A 16,235-nucleotide genomic window follows, 5' to 3' on the forward strand; every position below is an offset into this window, starting at 1 on the left:
AACTACACTTTTGATTAAACTGAATTTAAATAAAATGCTTCGTAAAGAGAAAAAAAATCATCAAGCTCAACAAACAACGGGAAAGAGTCGGAGAAAGAAAAACAAAATTAAACAAATAAACAGAAATGATTTGATCACGCAGAAGATAAACGAAGACAGCAGCAGCGTGATGATCGAGAGAAGACGAGGAATAAATCAAGGATCATGTGTCATAAATCTGTATTTCAACATGCAGCATTCATTCATGTATGTTGTGAACACTATTCTACTTCTCATTTATTCATATGTATGTATGCGGTGTCCATAACAAACCAAACCGTTTAAGTTATGGCTATTTAAAAAGTACATGTATCATTACACAATGTTATGGGTGAGCCAGCTGACTGTACCAAGATGGCCGCCATGTGCGGCCGTTGGACTCCGAGACATCTAGCCTTCATATATATATATCTATGACCTCCACCCTTCCCTGGACTCCCCAGAGGCTCCGCCCATTCGCTGGCTGACGGAGGAAGGAAACGTCTCCACCAAGATGAACATCTCAGTCTGAGGACTTCTGTCTCACACATTGCTCGTTGTCCCCTCTGGAGATCCATAGAACGCCGAGGGATGGACGTGGTCCTTGTCTCCTCTCTGCTGGGTGAGGCTCGGTCCAACATGGACATCTTATTGAACATATGGGACCATCAGAGAAGGTTCAGTGATCTTTTTACTTTTGGTTTACAGAGTTAAAGGTTGAGGGAATTTATTCTTTGGTTCACTCCATTAATCAGAAAACACTGTCAGCAGGCCAAAATAATAAGTTGATTTAGATTCAGAAGTCATAAATGTAGTGGAGTAGAAGTTTGTAAGAGCGACTATGTTGCACTGTACGTGTGTGTGTGTGTGTGTGTGTGTGCATTCCTTGTGTTCCCATGGGAACGAACAGCACAAACTGTCATTAAGCTGCAGGAAGCTGTGTGCCACTCGCAGGAATGTGTCATCACAGTTACAGCCCTCAGGAACAAAATGAGACAGGCCTCCAAGAAGGAGACCAGAGGGAATCTGTGAAGATGAGCAATGTGTCGGGACGGGGAGATGAGATGAGGACACGATGAGGGGATGAGGACACTAGGGCATGAGGACACGAGGAGACGAGCACATGAGATGTGTGTGTGAAATCATTTCTCTGTATTTCAGGTGGATTTGTTCTCCAGGTGGCTCCATCTGAAGGTACTGAAGAAGGGAGGCTCACACACACACACACACACACACATATCCGTCTGTCTCCTAACGGCGTCCCCGTCCTCCCGCAGAGTCCCTGAAGGTCAGCGTGTGGCCCCCGGGGTCAGAGGTCTTCCTTGGTGAGAGCGTGCTGCTGCTCTGCACCGTGGAGTCCGGCTCCGGGTTCCAGTGGAGCTTCAGCTGGTCGGAGCCCGCCGCGACCCCTGACCCCCGGCACCGGGTCTCGGGCGCCAGCTACTCCATCGCCGCGGTAACGAGGGAGGACGCGGGCCTGTACCACTGCCGGGCGGAGGGGCGGGGGAGCGGCGCCTCCTCCGTGGCGCTCCTCAGCCCGCCGGCCCGGCTCAGCGTGTCAGGTGCTACTTTTAATACGTCTCATATTCCAGCAGCTGATCATCTTCAGCGCCGGAAATCCCTGCAGCACGTGAATGCATCACGGCGTCATTAACGCCCCGGAGCCACTCTGCACGCTGATGTCAGAGCTTTTATGAAGTGACGCAGTCACACAAGGGGATTTTCCACCTGGAAATTCACCCAAGTTACTCTTTGCATGGACCTTTTCCAGAGGGAGGGGGGAGGGGGGGGGACTCTTAAAGAGACAGGCGCTAAAACAAGTGAGGAAAATAATGTGTGTGTCTCCTCCAGAGCGCCCCCCCTCCTCCCTCCTGACTCCCAGCAGCAGGCAGCTCTTCAGAGGGGAGGCCTTCACCGTGCGCTGCCCCCCGGGCTGGAGGCCGAAGACGAAGAGGAGCAAAGAAGAAGAAGAGCGCGCGCTCGCCGCCGACCAGCCTTTACCACCAGGGGGCGCTGCGGCAGGAGAATGGGTGCTGACGGCCGCGGGCGGGGGGCTGTACTGGTGCGAGGGTGTGGGGGGGCGCAGCAACGCAGTCCACATCGCAGTGAGCGGTGAGTGAGGAGAGCATCTGGATGTTACCTCATTTACATAAATGAAGAAATGTTATTTTTCTATTTTTTATGTGTGCAGAACCGTTTCTAACAATTCTGATGGTCCACTGACATCTTCCCCCCCCCCCCGCCTCTGTTACACAGATGGGGGCGTCGTCCTGCAGACACCGGCCCTCCCCGTCGTTGAGGGCGACAAAGTCGTCTTGCGTTGTCGGTACCGGGCGGCCGATGGCGGTGGAACAACCTTCTTTAGAAACGGAGTGGAGGTCGTGACCTTTGACTCAGTGGTGAACATGACGAAGGAGAAGGTGAGGATGGAGAATATAACGATGGAGAAAGTGACGCGGGGAGACGAGGGCTTCTACAAGTGTGCGTCCCGGGACGGAAGCCTGGAGAGTCCGGAGAGCTGGTTGACAGTGAGACCTGATCCAGGTCAGATGTCCGGCTTTAATAATATGTGTAATGTTCATCATTGTGTCAACTGTTGTCTTTGACGTCAACTGTTGTCTTTCAGGGTTAAACTCCACATCCACAGAGGGCGCTGGAGGTGACGTAATTTTGTTTTAATACATTAAATGAATATATTTAGAGACAATTGAGTATTCAGTTGTAAAACATGGTGCGGACCTACGGTTCTCAAAAGTTATTTTACTTTTGCTATAAACTATTGCTTCATGTGTAAAAGCGTCATTCTGTGTAGTGACCAGCAGGGGGCGACTCCTCTGCTCCCATAGACGTCTATGAGGAAATGACTCTACTTCTGTGTAGTGACCAGCAGGGGGCGACTCCTCTGCTCCCATAGACGTCTATGAGGAAATGACTCTACTTCTGTGTAGTGACCAGCAGGGGGCGACTCCTCTGCTCCCATAGACGTCTATGAGGAAGTGACTCTACTTCTGTGTAGTGACCAGCAGGGGGCGACTCCTCTGCTCCCATAGACGTCTATGAGGAAATGACTCTACTTCTGTGTAGTGACCAGCAGGGGGCGACTCCTCTGCTCCCATAGACGTCTATGAGGAAATTACTTCTGTGTAGTGACCAGCAGGGGGCGACTCCTCTGCTCCCATAGACGTCTATGAGGAAATGACTCTACTTCTGTGTAGTGACCAGCAGGGGGCGACTCCTCTGCTCCCATAGACGTCTATGAGGAAATGACTCTACTTCTCTCTTGATTTATTCCCTCAGTAAACATCGTAAACAGCAGTACTAGTGGTAGTAGTATCAGTAGTAGTAGTAGCAGTACTAGTGGTAGTAGTTAGTAGTAGTGACACTTAATAATATAAATATCCGCTCTCTTTGTCAGGACCCTGGAAGTGGATCATTGTCTCCTGTGGATTATCTCTGCTCCTCGTTCCTCTGGTCGTGTGTCTGGTCCGTCACAACAGGTTGGTGTCTCCTGAACCCCTCCCACCCCCCCCACGCCCCCATTTCCGGCCCTGCACACGTCACATGACCATGTTTGTGTTATGTGTGGAGGTGTCGGGGGTGTCGGCCGTCCTCCACACAGAAGCTGCAGGGGGCGGAGCTACCTGTCACCAAGCAGGACGCGAGCGAGGTGCAGTGGGACCTGTCCTGGATGGAGATGTCCGACCTGTTGGACGACCACTTGTTCCCTGGAACCCAAAGGTCACGACTCACAGAAGGGGACTCATTGTCTCAAAGTTGATGTCCTGTCCTTCTTTTAAAGTTCTCTCTGATGAATCAGAGAAACGTATGACCTATTTACATTAAACATTAAACAGATACAAACTTAGACAACAATATTTTTAGTTATTGTTACTTAAATGATGTCATCGGTGCGATCGGGTCAGATTCTGGTGGAACCAGATGACATCATGCAGGTTCACCAGAACCTCCTTCAGCTCTGACTCCAGCAGAGACCAGCAGTCGCGTCTCCTCCTCCTTCTCCTCCTTCTCCCTGGAGGGAAGGAAGGCCCTGGAGAACCCGGACCAGGACTGAGGGGCAGACTGTGAGACCATGCAGTAGAATGAGAGGTTTCCTAAAGGGTCCACAGGGGGCGACACACAATCAACACAACATGAAAGCTCCTCATAGCGGCTTGGAATAAAGTTGTAAATGCAGGACTTTTGCTTGTTGTGGTGTATTAGTACCTTTGAATTGATGTATCTCCATATCCATCAGGGTTCTTCATGAAGGCACAGCACGCTCATCTTTAGATATGCAGGTTAAAAGAAATGACACTAAAAAGAAAATACAAAGTCATGCAACATGCATATTTTGTTTATATTTTGTATTAGCTTTAAGGCTTGTAGTGTTTTCACTTTCCCTTTACAAAAATGTGATGAAATCCAGTGGCGGCTGGTAGATTTTCTTTTGGTAGGGTCAGCCTGTCACGCCGTGGGTTTGCTTCCTGTTTTATTTTGTAGTTTCCTGCCTCTTGTGTCCTTGGGTTAGCTTCACTTCCTGCCTTGTCCCTGATTGTTTCTTCCTGTGTCCAATCACCTGCATCATTTAAGCCCTGTGAGTCGTTTGTCCCGTCATTGAATGTCCTTCCTGAACAGCTTTCCTGTGTTTTGTTCCTGGTTCCCGTCTTCAGCATTTTGAGTTATTGTTGTATTAAAGTCGTTTTTGAGTCCTGCCTACGTGTTGAGACACAGCCATCGTTTCAGTGCACATCCAGTACGATTAATGCAAAAAAAAATCAAAAAGGATAACAAATCACATAATAAGGATAGATAGATCATGTGCAGATATCTTAATTTCCAATACTGGGTATATTTCATGTTTCAAAAACACAAATAGACACATATTTACTATTTGTAAAATGTGTTATAATGTAATACAAATATATAAATATATATATATTATATTGCCGCCACTAGAACTCTGATCTGATAATCAGTGAACAATCAGTGTTTTCATTCTTCAGTCCCAACACATCATGCAGACAAAAGAAGCTTCACGTGTGTTAGAATGCAGCAGAAAAACAGAAGGTTATGAAAGCATTCCATCGTCTGCAGATGGCTCAGATTCCATGCGGTCTGGGACGAGGGAGCGGTGGAACCGGTGGAACCGGTGGAACCGGTCCGGTTGGGCCGCTCTCTGGTCTCAGTCCTTCAGTCGCAGCCGAGGCCACCGGCAGCAAGAGACGCCTCGCTTCATGTTTCCGTCCGACGGTTGAGGAGAAACGCTCGACCCTCTTCAGCCGGCTTTGAGAAGGAGACGCGATGGAAAGCCCTCGTGGTGAGTTCATGGTCGAGATGAACTTTAAAAGTAACGAGGGATTGATTTGTTGTGCTGGTCGCTGTTGTGTAACTGTGTGCATGTTCTTCATGTCACTGTGATTGTATTTGATGCAGAAATGTTTCAAATCAACCAATTGATTCATTTTGGTGCATTGAGGGCCCCTTGTTTTTATTTGCAGCTCAGATCAGCTCTTAAAGCACACTCGTTTCCATGGCAACGACCTTTTCAACCGGTTGGACACGACTCGATTTCCAGTAAATTAACAAAACAAGTTTGAGACTCCTCCCCGAGTGGTGAGATTGTTCCATAACACAGATTCTTTGGCTCTGGTGTTTACTTGTGTATCTACGTACATGACAAACTATTTTAAAGTTGTAAAGCTCAGATAAAAGCCTCTGAAAGTCTCCTCACTCCTTGTTGTCTTTGCTTATTGTGGGATGAAGTTTGGTGATGAGTCATTCAGCTTCTTTTCATTTGCCTCAAAATGATTTGTTTGGGTTCAGGGTCGTTCTAAAAACGTTCCCGTCTCATCTTTCTGACGATCCCCAGCGTCTCTCAAATGAAGAAAAGGATTTATGGAGTCAAAAATAACTGCAACACAAAGTCCCAGAGGAAGGAGCAGAGGTTCAGCATCAGGAGGCCGCTGGGAGGAGGCCCTCATGCTCCTGTTATGAAAAGACCATTGATCATACAATCCATCATCATGAAGCCAACAAAGCTGTCTCCACAAGAAACATCTCTCACTATTCCTGGTCCCAAATAAAGATTTTTCAGATGCATTCTGGGTCCTTCAGCTGTAAGGTTTCAAAGCTTCCCTCAGTTGGACCAGTTGTAGAGAGACAAAACTATTTAAACTCCATCAGGTTGTCAGTGAAGTTACGGAGGTGGTGCTCATGGTTGATACCTTGGCGTCCGTCAACCATCTTTTTTCTTCCAGAGGAGCCGGGGAGCACCACCCTGACGGAGGTCCGACTCGTCCTGATCGGCGGCCGGTGGTCCGGCAAGAGCTTCTCCGGCAACACCATCCTGAGGAGGGACCTGCTGGAGTGCGGCCGCACCCGGACGGCTCAGACCGAGGTGAGGCACGCGAGGGTGGAGGGCCGGCAGCTGGTGGTGGTGGACTGCCCCGGGTGGAGCGGCTACCTCGCCGAGATCCCCGAGGTCGACAAGCAGCGGTTTAAACTCAACGCCTCCGCCTGCCCGCCGGGGCCGCACGCCTTCCTCCTGGTGGTGCCCCTGGACACGGCCTTCTCGGCGGGGAGCCGGCGGGCGGTGGAGGAGCACATGAAGCTGCTGGGGGGCCGGGCCTGGAGACACACCCTGCTGCTCTTCACCTGCGGGGACTTCCTGGAGGGGGGGACCATCGAGCGGCACATCGAGAGCGAGGGAGACTCGCTCAGGTGGTTGACTGAAATGTGCGGGAACAGGTACCACGTGTTCCACAACAAGGAGAAGGGGAACCTCCGTCAGGTGCAGGGGCTGCTGGAGAAGGTGGAGGAGATGGCGCGGCGCGGCGGCTTCTACCGCCTAGACGAGGCGACGCTGAACGGCGTCAAGGAGAAGCAGCGGGAAGCGGGAGAGAGGGCGAAAGAGAGGAAGACGAGGGCCGAAGAGCAGAGGAGACAAAGGAGGGAACTCATTCCAGGTGACGGTCACAATAGATCCATACGAGATAAAATAAGTGTTTCTTCTAATCATCACTAAAGAAACCAGCCTCTCCAGTCGATGACGTTTCACCTCAACGCAGTTGAGTAAAGTCTCATTAACGAATTGCTTTGTTGATTCCAGAAGGAATCAAACCCTTCCCAGAACTCCGCGTGGTTCTGCTGGGGAGCCGCGGCGTCGGGAAAACCTCGCTGGGAAACACGATCTTTGGGTCCAAGGAGCGAGGAGACGGGCGGGGGACGACCTGCTCGCCGGCCCGCCGGGGCTTGGCGGGCGGGCCGCCGCTCACCGTGGTGGACACGCCGGGCTGGTGGAAAAGCTTCCACGTGTCCGACACCCCCGAAGCCACCAAGGAGCAGCTGAGGCTCAGCCCCTTCCTCTGCCCCCCCGGGCCTCACGCCTTCCTGCTGGCCATTGACGCAGACGCCTCGTTCGGCGCCAAGCACCTGGACGCCGCCGCGTCCCACTTGGAGCTCCTCGGGGAGGGCGTGTGGAGGCGGACCGTGGTGGTCTTCACCCGTGGAGACTGGCTGGGAGATCGCGGCGTGGAGGTGCACATCGAAGGGGAGGGGGAGGCGCTGCGCTCCTTGGTGGATCGGTGCGAAAACAGGTATCACGTCATGGACAACAAGAACGCGGACGACGGGAAGCAGGTCGCCGAGCTGCTGGAGAAGATCACAGAGGCCGCGGCCGCTGACGGCGGGGGCCACTTCGTCCCAGACCAGGAGGAGCTTCTCAGGATCGAGAGGAGAAGACTGAGCGTGGAAGAGGCAGCGGAACGAAGGCAGAGCCAAGTCGTGGCCAAAAGAAAAGCCCTCCGAGGTACGAGAGCTCACCGACTCTACTTCTCTCTCGAGTTTATGGTCTCAGTCTCTAGTCATTTCGTTTTCTTCCTCCTCAGACGCCACCAGCGAGCTCCCGGAGATCACCATCGTGATGCTCGGTCAGAAGACCTGCGGGAAGAGCGCCACGGGAAACCACCTCCTGAGCAAAGAGGTGTTCCCCACCTGCGAGACCGGGACCTGTCAGCTGGAGTGGGGGGGGGTCGCCGGCAGGTCTCTCACCGTCATCGACACCCCGGGCTGGCCGAGCGATCCCTCCGCCTGCACCGAAACGCGGGACAAAGAAATAGTCCGAGGCCTCTCGCTAAGCCCCCAGGGGGTCCACGCCGTCCTGCTGGTGGTCGCCTTGGACCAGGGCTTCGGAGACGACCAGAGGGCCGCCCTGGAGGACCACGTGGGCCTCCTGGGCGCCGGCGTCTGGCGGCACGCCGTGGTCCTCTTCACCCACGGGGACAGCCTGGAGGGCCGACCCGTGGAGGAGCACATCGCGCTGGAGAACGGGGCCCTGCGCTGGCTGGTCGACAGGTGCGAGAACCGCTACCACGTGGTTAACAACGCCAATAGGGCGGAGTCGCCTCAGGCCGCAGAGCTCTTCCAGAAGATCGAGGAAATGGCGGTGGGCAACGGCGGGCAGCTCTTCCACCCCGAGGCGGGCGAAGTCCACCTGAGGATGCAGGAGAAGTTTGCAAGCACGCGGCTGACGGAGGTGCTCAAGCAGCGGCTGGAGGCGGAGTTCAGGCGGAGGGAGCTGGAGCTGATGGAGGGCTTCAAGGAGACGCTGCTCCGCCTGCAGGGAAGCGCGAGGAGCAGATCAAAGTCGCTGAGTGAGTCCCTCAAGTTCATGTGTCCCTCGAGCTTCATGAGTCCCTCAAGCTTCATTCGAGTTTTCCCCCGTCGATATCCTGCGCTTCTGATCTTTTGTTTTCTTCTTGTTTTCGAAGCCATGGAGAAGAAGAAAGTCGGAAAGGAGGAGGAAAGAATCAAAAGGACACTCTGTCTGGAAATTGAAAAGCTGGATATGGAAATGAAAATGAGGAAATCCTCAGTTGACATGCAGAGCAGCATGGACATCCTCTTCCCCGAATGTAAGTAATGAGGCTAAGCCCCGCCCCTTCTGGCTTCACCAACCTCTTTCAACCTAATTTGTAAACATATTCTGCTAAGCTGCTAGCTAGCTAGCTTAGCCTAGCTTAGCTCTGATATGTTTTTACCCAGCGACTCTTTTTCGAGTCTTCTACAAAAAGTTGTTTCCTGTGAAAAGAGACGTTTTTTAGGAAAAAACTCAAAATAAATAATCGTGTAAAAACCTTTTGTAGAAAGGGCACAAGGAGTAACTTTTCGAAGCATATAATGGTGCAGGACACAACAATCGACAACAGTCGACAGTAGAGAAGTTCAAAGACGACTTGTTGACTGGATTCGAATTGTCAAAAAATACCATCTTATAAAATCGTTTCCTAACCACAATTCCTTGGCCTTTGTGGAAAAGGTGACAGGGTTAAGGAAAGGTGGTTAGGAGAGTTGATGAGGAGTTAGGATAGGACAAGGCGGTGTTTAGAGATGGACTCCACTTCCACTGAGCTGCGTAGTTGTGATGGAGGAGACGCATGTTGGTGACGTCAGTCTGCAGCGGCTACAAGAAGCATCTGAGATGCCTTCATGTGTGGTTACAGTGTGAGTCATGCAGACGACATTTATTAACATACATGACTTAACGGCTACTCACATGATCTGCGTTTTTACATCATTATTGTTGTTTGTCGTGAACAGACCAATGATGCTATTTAAATATTGCAGCCGCAAGGAATTGTGGGACAGAATGATCTCCTTTCCTTTGGTAAAAGAAGGTCTGGTGGTTCCTTTACTAAAGGAGCTAAGTAAGGAAGCATTGAGGCTCCTTTCCTTAGCATTAGAGAATAAAACAGCTCTTCTCATAGCGCTACGTCCACGAGTTCACTTCCTTTCACGCAATGAGGAACCTTCCAGAGAACATTTGACAATTTGAATCCATCCGTTGCTCTCGGCGTCGTTTACTAAAAACAATGTCCCATGATGCTCCTCTTGAAGGGGCGGGGCTTATCCTCCCCATCATCAGCATGGTAACCTGAGTCTGGCCTTGTGTTAGTTTCCAGAGCAGAAGCAGCGACTCCCCTCCGACCCCTCCAGAAGGTCCTCGGGTGGCTGGCGAAGCTTCCGGTCGGCGGCGACATGGATAACCAGACGAGCCTGAACTTCTCCCAGACCTCCGGGTACAGATCGCTGCTGGACTCTGACCTCAAAAACCTGGACGAATAAGACGCATCAAGGATTTAAACACTGCAGAGTGTAAATAAATACTTTGAAACCTCTGAACATTTAATTTTGTTTGTTGGTCACAACGCGTGAGAACTTTATCTTTCTTTCACCGTGAACCTGTTAAACAGAACCAGATCCCTTGTTCTTTTTGAGGGATTTAAATAAATATGAATCAAATAATATTTTGTCCTTTGATGAAACAGCTCTTAATTTGACCAATTCAACGTTTAAACTACTGAGTTTGATTGAAAGGTATCTAAATTAATAATTTCAGTTGTGCCCCTGGGAAAGTAACCATTTACATACATTGTGTTAATGTGTTTCCTGTTTATTCTGTTACAGTAATAAAGGATTTTTTTCTTCCAGCAGATTTTCAATGTTTTCTCAAGGTGAATTAACATGACAATTAAAATGGACATTTCTTTAGCATCTGTTTAATAAAAACCTTTTTTGGCATTTTAAAATTGGAGCACTGCAGTTAATCAGTGGGATTAAGAAAAGACTTTAACAACTCTTTATGAATAGTTATCATCATAATTATCACTATCTATATACATCTACTTCAGTCCGGGTATTCATTTGTAATTGTCTGATTAACTTGAACTATAAATATTTAGATTCTCATGTTTTTTAGTTCTTTCACTTTTATTTAATTAGTATTATTAGTGTATCAAATGTGAATAACCATCAATTATTGGTTGATTTATATTTTGTATCATAAATCTGAAAAGTAACAAACATACAAACGGATGTGTTTTACAGCATTTCGCCTTTCTGTCCACTAGATGGCGACGAATCGCCTCCGCGACAGACGCTCTGCGTGACGTAGATTTCATGAGCCGGAAGTGAGGAATTGTAGTTGTTAGAGACCCCGATAGTGACAAGACGAATCAAACTACACCGTGAAAAACAGACAAGAAGCCGATTAAAACCCAACAGGTGCGTGTTTTGTGATTTGAACTGAGTCGCGTTCACTGCGCGTCTATAATTCCATGACGTGTTGAATGGAATGACGGTTGTTGTGTTGTTTACGGGTGGGGCTAATTAGCATGCTAGCTGCAGACACAGGTCTGACTGTCATTTTTAAAGACCTTAACATAACGCCTGTTTTTGGTTCTTAAACAGAAACTGTTTGAGGGTGAAGTTTCCTGCACAAACTGAAAGAATGGTGAGATTATCAATAAATGCACAAATAAATGGCATGATGATACACATTCATTGCATGGTGTTATTATTACACATGAGTGATTATCATTACTTTGTGTTCTTCGACAGCACGGCCGAGTGAAGGTGAAGTCTACAGCCCAGCAGGAGGAGGAGAAGAGAAAGGAGAGGGAGAAGAAGCTGAAGATTTACGTGGCTGCACGAGATGCCTGTTTCTCAAAGGTTTCTCCACACTTCTGCCTCACAGCCATTTCTCTGACTAAGTGGTGCCATATTAGCATTTCAGGTTTGTTCTTGTGCTCATGTCTCACATCAGCTTTCCCTGCATTTGTCTGCCTGTCTTTCCGTCCACTTGTCTTCCTCTATCCGGTGGGCCAGAGGAAAGCGGGCGTCTTTGACGAGGCGGCTCTCCAGATCACCCAGCAGCTCCTGTCATCCAACCCTGACTTTGGAACCCTGTGGAACTACAGACGAGAGATCCTGATGCACCTGGAGACTGTTAAGTGAGAACACCACCTTTGTGTCTCTCCACCTGTGAGTCCTCAGGGACAGGACAGGAGAGTGAGCTTCTCCTCTCCGTTTCCAGGGACGAGGACGAGGTGCAGAAGATCTACGAGGCCGAGCTGTACTTCCTGGAGTCTTGTCTCAAAGTGAATCCCAAGTCCTACGGCAGCTGGCACCACCGGGGCTGGGTCTCCACCCGCCTGCCTCGACCCGACTGGGCCAGAGAGCTGGGCCTGTGCGATCGCTGCCTGAGCCTGGACGACCGCAACTGTGAGTAACGCAGCAGAGAGATGAGATGAGAAAAGATACAAGACGTAGTAAAAAGAAACCAGATATTGGTACCCCCCCCCCCCTCCAGTCCACTGCTGGGATTACCGCCGGATGGTGGTGAAGAAGTCCGGCGTGCCGGTGGATCGAGAGCTGGAGTTCACCGATCGCCTCATCGGCTCCAACTTCTCCAACTACTCCAGCTGGCACTACCGCAGCACGCTGCTGCCGCTGCTCCACCCGGAGTCCCCCGAGCCCCTCCCGTCGCCGCGCCGACCGCCCCCCCACACCCCACCGCCGGCTTCCCCGCAGAACCACTCCCATCGCGTCTGCGAGGATCAGCTCCTGAAAGGTGAGCTGCAGCAGTCCGGCAGCAGGGGGCAGTGTGACGCTGTGACGAGGCCACGTGGTCTGATTGTGTTTCTACGGTGAACAACCGTTCACATGCATCTCTGCAGACACGACATCAAGGGGTTTACCCAGAATTCATAGCAACGTGCTGGGCCTTACACTCACAATCATTTTGTTTTCAGAATATGAGCTCGTGCAGAACGCTTTCTTCACCGACCCGAACGACCAGAGCGCCTGGTTCTACTACCGCTGGCTGCTGGGCAGAGGTGAGTCCGCCTGTCCACCTGTCTGGTTGTTGTTGTTGTTGTTTACTCTTGTCTGATGGCTGTCTTTCTGTCCCAGCGGAACGCGAGGAGACGATCAGCTGTGTGCTGGTGAGCCGGGAGCAGGAGACCGTGACCGTGGCCTTCTCCAGGCCCGTCAACGTGAGCCGCTTCTCTTCTTCTGGGCTTTTAAAAGAAGTAACGCTGCCTGTCGGCTGTGTTTAACCACTTGGTTCCTTCCACCAAGGCGCAGCCTGGCGGTTTGATGCTGTTTCTGGACGGTCAGCCTCAGAGGGTTCAGTGGAGGAGCGTCCACCCGCGCTTCAAGCACAGCCCGGTGTGGGTATCCTCCCCCATCACCATACCTTATTATCATCATTATTATTATTATCGTTTGACATCCTGCTCTCGCTGCTTTCATTTTTCTTTTTAAAAGCTTTTGTGTGTCGTCGGGTTTGGAGTAGAGAACGTATGCCCCCCCTCCCACCCCCTGGCCCCCCCCTCCATCATTAAACAACGGCGATAATAAAATAAATGATTCAGTCGAGGCTGAGAGGATCCGTTGTCATGGCGACCGAGGGCAGCGATGAGTTCATTTAGAATCGTGGCTCTTTGTTTCCCCCATGTGATGATGATCAAACATATGTGTGGCCTTTGGACCTTGACGACCTTGACCTCAGGTCTGTGACCTTCCTCCTGGGACCATTAGTGATGTCACCAACGAACACAACCTGACGGTTCACTGGATGGAGAGACACGCCCACAGGGACTGCGCCCTGCACACAGGTGATGTGCGGCGGCCATCTTTATTTATGCCCGCTCTCATTTGCTCGACGCGCTCTGAACTTTGACCTTTTCACCTCTGCAGGTCGGACTGAGAGCTGGTGTCGGGACTCTGCCACCGATCAGGAACTTTTCAGGTACTTTTTATGCTTTACTTTAAGGCTTCTGAGTAAATATACATCATGAGTATTAAATGTATTCAATCTAAGAAGGTATGTGAAAGGAAATCACAATACACAACAGAAAGGAAGCGTGTCAGTATATAAATACATGTGAACATACATGTAACATATCAGTGCTGGCACGTTAAAGCGTGTTATTAACTAACGCTTACTTCTGTACTCTTAATCTGTGATACATTATTTGTTATGTGTATCTTTTGTTTTACTTCTACTGTAATGGACTAGCTGCCGGTGCTAGTGATGCATTGTGGGTATTTATTCCTGGGTGCGTAGGAGCGAGCTGTCGGTGGAGAAGACCTCGGTCTTACAGTCCGAGCTGCAGTCCTGCAAACAGCTGCAGGAGCTGGAGCCTCTCAACAAGTGTGAGTGTCCTCAAAGGCCTCCTAGCCTCCTAGCTCCTAGCTCCTACGTACGACATCTCAATAACTTCTATATAAATATAACATGGCTCTCCATCGGCAGGGTGCCTGCTGACCATCATCCTCCTCATGAGGGCGCTGGACCCTCTGGGATACGAGAAGGAGACGCTGGCTCACTTCCAGACTCTGACAGTGAGTGATGTCCTGCTGTCCTTTTTAGTTAGGAAGCATCGAAGTGTCCTTCAGGGTGCAGCCTCTAAATGCTAAGGCGCTCCAAAGCTTCCTTTATTAGCTCCTTTAGCATGGGGAGCACTGGACCTTCTATCAGTGAGCAGCGATGGTTTGAAGAGAGAAGAAGTGGAGCAGTTTGTGTTCACCGTGTGGATCGCTCGGCTCTCTTTAATGTTTCTTCTTACATTTTTACTGGTTAATAAGTTCTTTGTGTCAATGACATCACAGCGTCGCCGTAACTCCTCACAAACCCTCCTTCACACCTTTCCTTAACCCTGTGACGCTCCCCACAGAGGTCTCAGAGAAGTGGTTAGGAAAGGAGGTTAGGAGGTCACCTCCTGCAGGGGGCAGGTAATGACGTCAGCGTCTCCCCTCAGGAAGTGGACCTCATGCGCTCTGCGTACTACAGCGACCTGTGCAGCAAGTTCATGATGGAGAACACGGTCCTGAAGATGGAGTACGCTGAAGTGCGCGTCTTCAGCATCTCTGACAAGGCGAGTTCACCATGACACCACTGGCTCCGACCTGCTTATTGTTCCCATGTAACGAGTCCTTCTCCCCTACTAGAAGCTCACCACGTTATGCCACCTGGACCAGCTGTTACTGGTCACCCACATGAACCTGTCGTCCAATCAGCTGCAGCGACTGCCCCCCCAGTTCTCCATGCTGCAGTGCCTGGAGGTGGAAACATCTTCTCTTCTCCTCCCCACTGGCCTCCGATCCTTTGACTAAAGGCTTTTTTCTCCGCTGGCAGGTCCTGGAGGCTGAGAACAACTTGATAGAAGATCTGGAAGGCGTCTTTCACCTTCCCAGACTGGAGGAAGTCCTCTTGAAGAATAACAGTATCCTTCAATCCGGATTTGAGCTAATTATTAATTACACACAATACAGCGTAGAAACTAGTGATTAAATGAATGAGAGTCATTTAAATAACAATTAGGCAAAGTGGAGAAGAAGGATTTACTCAAACCTGAGGACTAAATACACGTAAAATAAGATCGTTATGTTGGATTATTCCATTATTATCATTAGGCACCACGGAGATGACCCCATAAAGAATGTCCCACTGTAAAAAGCATAGGTTTACCAAACTGATCCCTCTCTTATGCAAATATTAACAATCAAAAGTAAAAAATTACTTTAACACAAACTTCCTGCATTTATGTTCAATATTGAATTGTACAGTCAGTTTAATGGTGTTATAGTTATGCAAATCAAATAATCAAATAAATGTCTTTAAAGGGACGTAGTGATGTTTAATGTGGGTTGGAATAAGTTCTTCTCAAGGCTTATGGAACCAGAACCAGTTCAAAGTTCTGCTGAGGACGTATTTTATCTTTATCAGTTCAGTGAAGCTGTTTTCGTTCTTCTTTTTAACACCAGACTCCTTTTGATAAAAGACAGGATTCAACCCAACGAACACCAGCCTCTGGTTACTTTGTCTTTTAAATAGTTCTTATTCACCAAAGTCACCCAATGACGGGCTGATGTTCCAGCAGGTCCAGCAGGCACGTCCTCTGGTTTCCTGTCTAAACGCTTCGCCCTTTGACCCAGAACCGCCCAGAAATCTCCTCGCTGGCCGCCCTGCGCCCGCTGGCCTCCTGCCCCCAGCTGAGGCGCCTCGATCTCCGTGGCAACCCCGTCAGCGCGCTGGAGGGGGTGGAGGCGGCGTTGGCGGAGCTGCTGCCCTCGCTGGTCGACCTCCTGCTCTGAATGGGGGGGGGGGGGGGGGGGGGGGCTGTGGAGAAGTTTCCTTCTAGCTGGTTCACATGTTTTTTATTTGAAATGTTGTGTAAAGTCTTTAATATTTGACACTCTACTGTTGGACAGTAAGTCACGATCCAGTAATAAAAGCGCACACATTGTGTCACTGAAGCCTCGTGTCTCCACCTGCAGATGAGCTCATTCATTTATTCATTCTCAGGCATAAAGACTTCTAAACTTTATAATGAACCAAAGAGGTGGAGGAAAAACCCACTAAAACCACATGT

At 49.9% G+C, this 16,235-nt stretch overlaps 3 protein-coding genes across 4 annotated transcripts; all 3 read left to right on the top strand.

The window, feature by feature from the left end:
* The first annotated feature begins 609 nt into the window (after positions 1-609).
* LOC119216786 (sialoadhesin-like) lies at positions 610-3,893 on the top strand. Its single transcript, XM_062563527.1, has 7 exons — positions 610-640; positions 1,296-1,580; positions 1,870-2,130; positions 2,275-2,562; positions 2,645-2,677; positions 3,434-3,515; positions 3,607-3,893. Exons 1-7 carry the CDS (start codon positions 610-612, stop codon positions 3,794-3,796), a joined length of 1,170 nt encoding a protein of 389 aa, XP_062419511.1. The 3' UTR covers positions 3,797-3,893.
* Positions 3,894-4,361: 468 nt separating this feature from the next.
* Positions 4,362-10,505, top strand: LOC119216784 (GTPase IMAP family member 8-like). Of its 2 annotated transcripts, none has more exons than XM_037469918.2 (6): positions 4,362-5,335; positions 6,276-6,983; positions 7,127-7,825; positions 7,905-8,669; positions 8,787-8,930; positions 9,971-10,505. In XM_037469918.2, exons 1-6 carry the CDS (start codon positions 5,320-5,322, stop codon positions 10,138-10,140), a joined length of 2,502 nt encoding a protein of 833 aa, XP_037325815.2. In that variant the 5' UTR covers positions 4,362-5,319; the 3' UTR covers positions 10,141-10,505. The 2 variants fall into 2 exon arrangements, with proteins under 2 accessions (XP_037325815.2, XP_037325816.2); XM_037469919.2 differs by having other exon boundaries at positions 7,130-7,825.
* Positions 10,506-10,940: 435 nt separating this feature from the next.
* On the top strand, positions 10,941-15,976 carry rabggta (Rab geranylgeranyltransferase subunit alpha). Its single transcript, XM_037470137.2, has 17 exons — positions 10,941-11,079; positions 11,266-11,308; positions 11,416-11,526; positions 11,683-11,807; positions 11,891-12,078; positions 12,167-12,427; positions 12,609-12,692; positions 12,769-12,851; positions 12,937-13,032; positions 13,370-13,475; positions 13,558-13,609; positions 13,928-14,016; positions 14,117-14,205; positions 14,622-14,738; positions 14,812-14,925; positions 14,999-15,086; positions 15,809-15,976. Exons 2-17 carry the CDS (start codon positions 11,306-11,308, stop codon positions 15,955-15,957), a joined length of 1,755 nt encoding a protein of 584 aa, XP_037326034.2. The 5' UTR covers positions 10,941-11,079; positions 11,266-11,305; the 3' UTR covers positions 15,958-15,976.
* The last annotated feature ends 259 nt before the right edge of the window (positions 15,977-16,235 follow it).

Source organism: Pungitius pungitius, chromosome 7 (genome assembly GCF_949316345.1).
Source record: "Pungitius pungitius chromosome 7, fPunPun2.1, whole genome shotgun sequence".
In the NCBI taxonomy this organism is placed as follows: Eukaryota; Metazoa; Chordata; class Actinopteri; order Perciformes; family Gasterosteidae; genus Pungitius; species Pungitius pungitius.